This window comes from Antrostomus carolinensis, unplaced genomic scaffold, assembly GCF_000700745.2.
Source record: "Antrostomus carolinensis isolate BGI_N321 unplaced genomic scaffold, ASM70074v2 scaffold44310, whole genome shotgun sequence".
In the NCBI taxonomy this organism is placed as follows: Eukaryota; Metazoa; Chordata; class Aves; order Caprimulgiformes; family Caprimulgidae; genus Antrostomus; species Antrostomus carolinensis.
In genome coordinates, this window is record NW_010288517.1 from 19,285 (window position 1) to 21,393 (window position 2,109).

Here is a 2,109-nt window from a genome sequence, read left to right on the forward strand (position 1 = left end):
ATGGCCTTGGGATGTCCCTTCTCACGGAGACCAAGAGGAGGGAGCAGGGTCAGGCTGGGCGTGGCTTTGCCCACCTACCTTGTTGTCTCTGGGGCTACATCTGGAGGTCACATATGTATCTTTATGGTCATATTGTCTCCTCATGCAGAACAGGATGCCCTTGTCCTTACTGTGTCTTGGGAATGGGCCCCGGGCTGTGCCACACCTGAAGACTGCCTCTGTCTAGGGGAGAGCAGGTTGGCACAGGCCAGAGATGGGATGGGGACCTTGGGGGCATTTCAGAGGTGAAGGTCTGCTCACAGCCCTGTCCACCTACTGCAGACACAGCCTCGATGCTGCTGAGTTTGCTCAACTTCACCCTTACCCCCAGTTTCTCTCCCCAGGTCCTGCCCCATCCCACTCAAAAGCTTTGCTCAACACTACGCCCAGAAGGCAGCCAAGTCCCATGTGGGCTTCCTGAGGGAGTACGAGGTGAGAGCAGAGCTGTCCTCAGCAGGGTGCCGGGAGTGCTGCAATGGCCATATGCACTGGGGGGACCTGTGGGGCAATTGCATCTGGTCAGGCTGGGAGAACCCAGTAAGTGCCTCCTGAATGGGTCTCATGCCCCACTTTCCATGTGCCTGGCTGTCCTGGCAGTGCCCCCTCTCCATGGATTTGCATCCCCAGGCTCATAGCTCCCTCATGCATCCTGCACTGATCAGGGTCTCTCCATGACCCACTCCTTCCCAGACCCCTTGCAGGGTACCTGAACACCATTCTCCTACAGAGAGATGTAGCCATCTCCTGACAGCATGGAGCAGACCTGGCAGCCTACCCCCAGAGATGGTCACATAACTCCTTGGCTCAGGCTTCTGCATGTGCAGCTATAACCACCCCTCTGCTGAGGCCAGGTGTCCTCAGGAGTCCCCAATTCCTCCTGCTCTTCCTGACTTTCCCCCACTCACTGCTTCCTCCACCCTCTTTCACTCTGGCAGACCCTCCTAGAGGTTGTCAAGGAAGAAGCCAGCTCTGCAACACCATCTTCAGGCCACCAGCAGACACGACCCTCTTCCGGCATCCTCCCATGTAAGTGCTGTGACACCTTGCATCCTCTTCCTTCCTGTACCTGCATGGAGCCAGGCTGGACAAGGGCTGGTGCTTCACAGTGCCAGAAAATATTTTGACACACTGCAGTGAGTCCACCAGAAGGCTACCAAGGTGTTTCAGGGTGGAGCACATGATGTATGGGACTGAAATAGATGGGTTTGTTCACCCTGGAGGAGAGAAAGCAAAAGGCAAATCTTATTTCTATCTTCAACTACCTGCTGGGTGGGCACAGAGAAAATGTAGAGCCTTCTCAGAGGTGCACCATGGGAGGACAAGAGGCAATGCAGATGATTTGGAAGGGTAATCCAGCTCAGGAAAAATTGGATTCCTGAGTTGGATTACCTACCTTTTATTTCCTATAAGGAAAAATGAATTCCCATTAAGATGATCAAACACTGGAACAGGGGCCCAGGGCATCTGCAGGGTCTCCATCCTTGGAGATAATGCAGATGTCTATTGGCTAAGACACTGAACAACCTGCACTACACCTATCTGCTGTGAGCAGGAGGTTGGGATAGAGACCTGTCTTTTGGGGAACAACATCCATGGGCTGGAGGAGAGCACTACAGAGGAGAGCACCTTTGCAGAGAAATGGTGGATGAGGGGCTGGATTTCTGTGGCTGAGCAGAGTCTGGCAGTTGGTCTGCAGGAGCTGTGTGAGCACAGGCCTGCCCTGGATCCCTCCATGTCCCACATATTTTGCAGATGATCGCTCCAGAGTGAAGTTTTCCCTGCTGGAACAGGGCCCTTTCTCAGGTCTCCTGCAGGTGTGGCGTGTCCCGGTGAGTCGTACCCCAAGCAGCAATGGCCACCCTGTGCCTTGGTCCCACAGGCAGCAGGTGATGCTCCCCCTTCCTCACCACGCCCCTGCTCCCTGCACCTGGTTCCTGCACTGCTCCACTGGTCACTGCTGTGTGGACAAAAGGATCTGTGGGGACTGAGGGTGTGTCTTCCCCCACCTGCCCAATGTGGGTTGTCCTCACTTGCCTCCCTCAGTGCTTCTCTTCTCTTCTCTTCTCTTCT

The 2,109-nt window shown here is 54.9% G+C and overlaps 1 protein-coding gene across 1 annotated transcript in view; it reads left to right on the forward strand.

Annotated features, from left to right (window-relative positions):
• Positions 1-1,868, forward strand: part of LOC104524159 (receptor-type tyrosine-protein phosphatase V-like) — a gene marked incomplete at both ends in the record, with an annotated part of 21,079 nt that extends 19,211 nt beyond the window's left edge. Inside the window, 3 exon segments of the mRNA XM_029084716.1 lie at positions 384-471; positions 975-1,065; positions 1,792-1,868. Coding sequence (XP_028940549.1) covers positions 384-471; positions 975-1,065; positions 1,792-1,868 — 256 coding nt within the window.
• Positions 1,869-2,109: the final 241 nt, after the last annotated feature.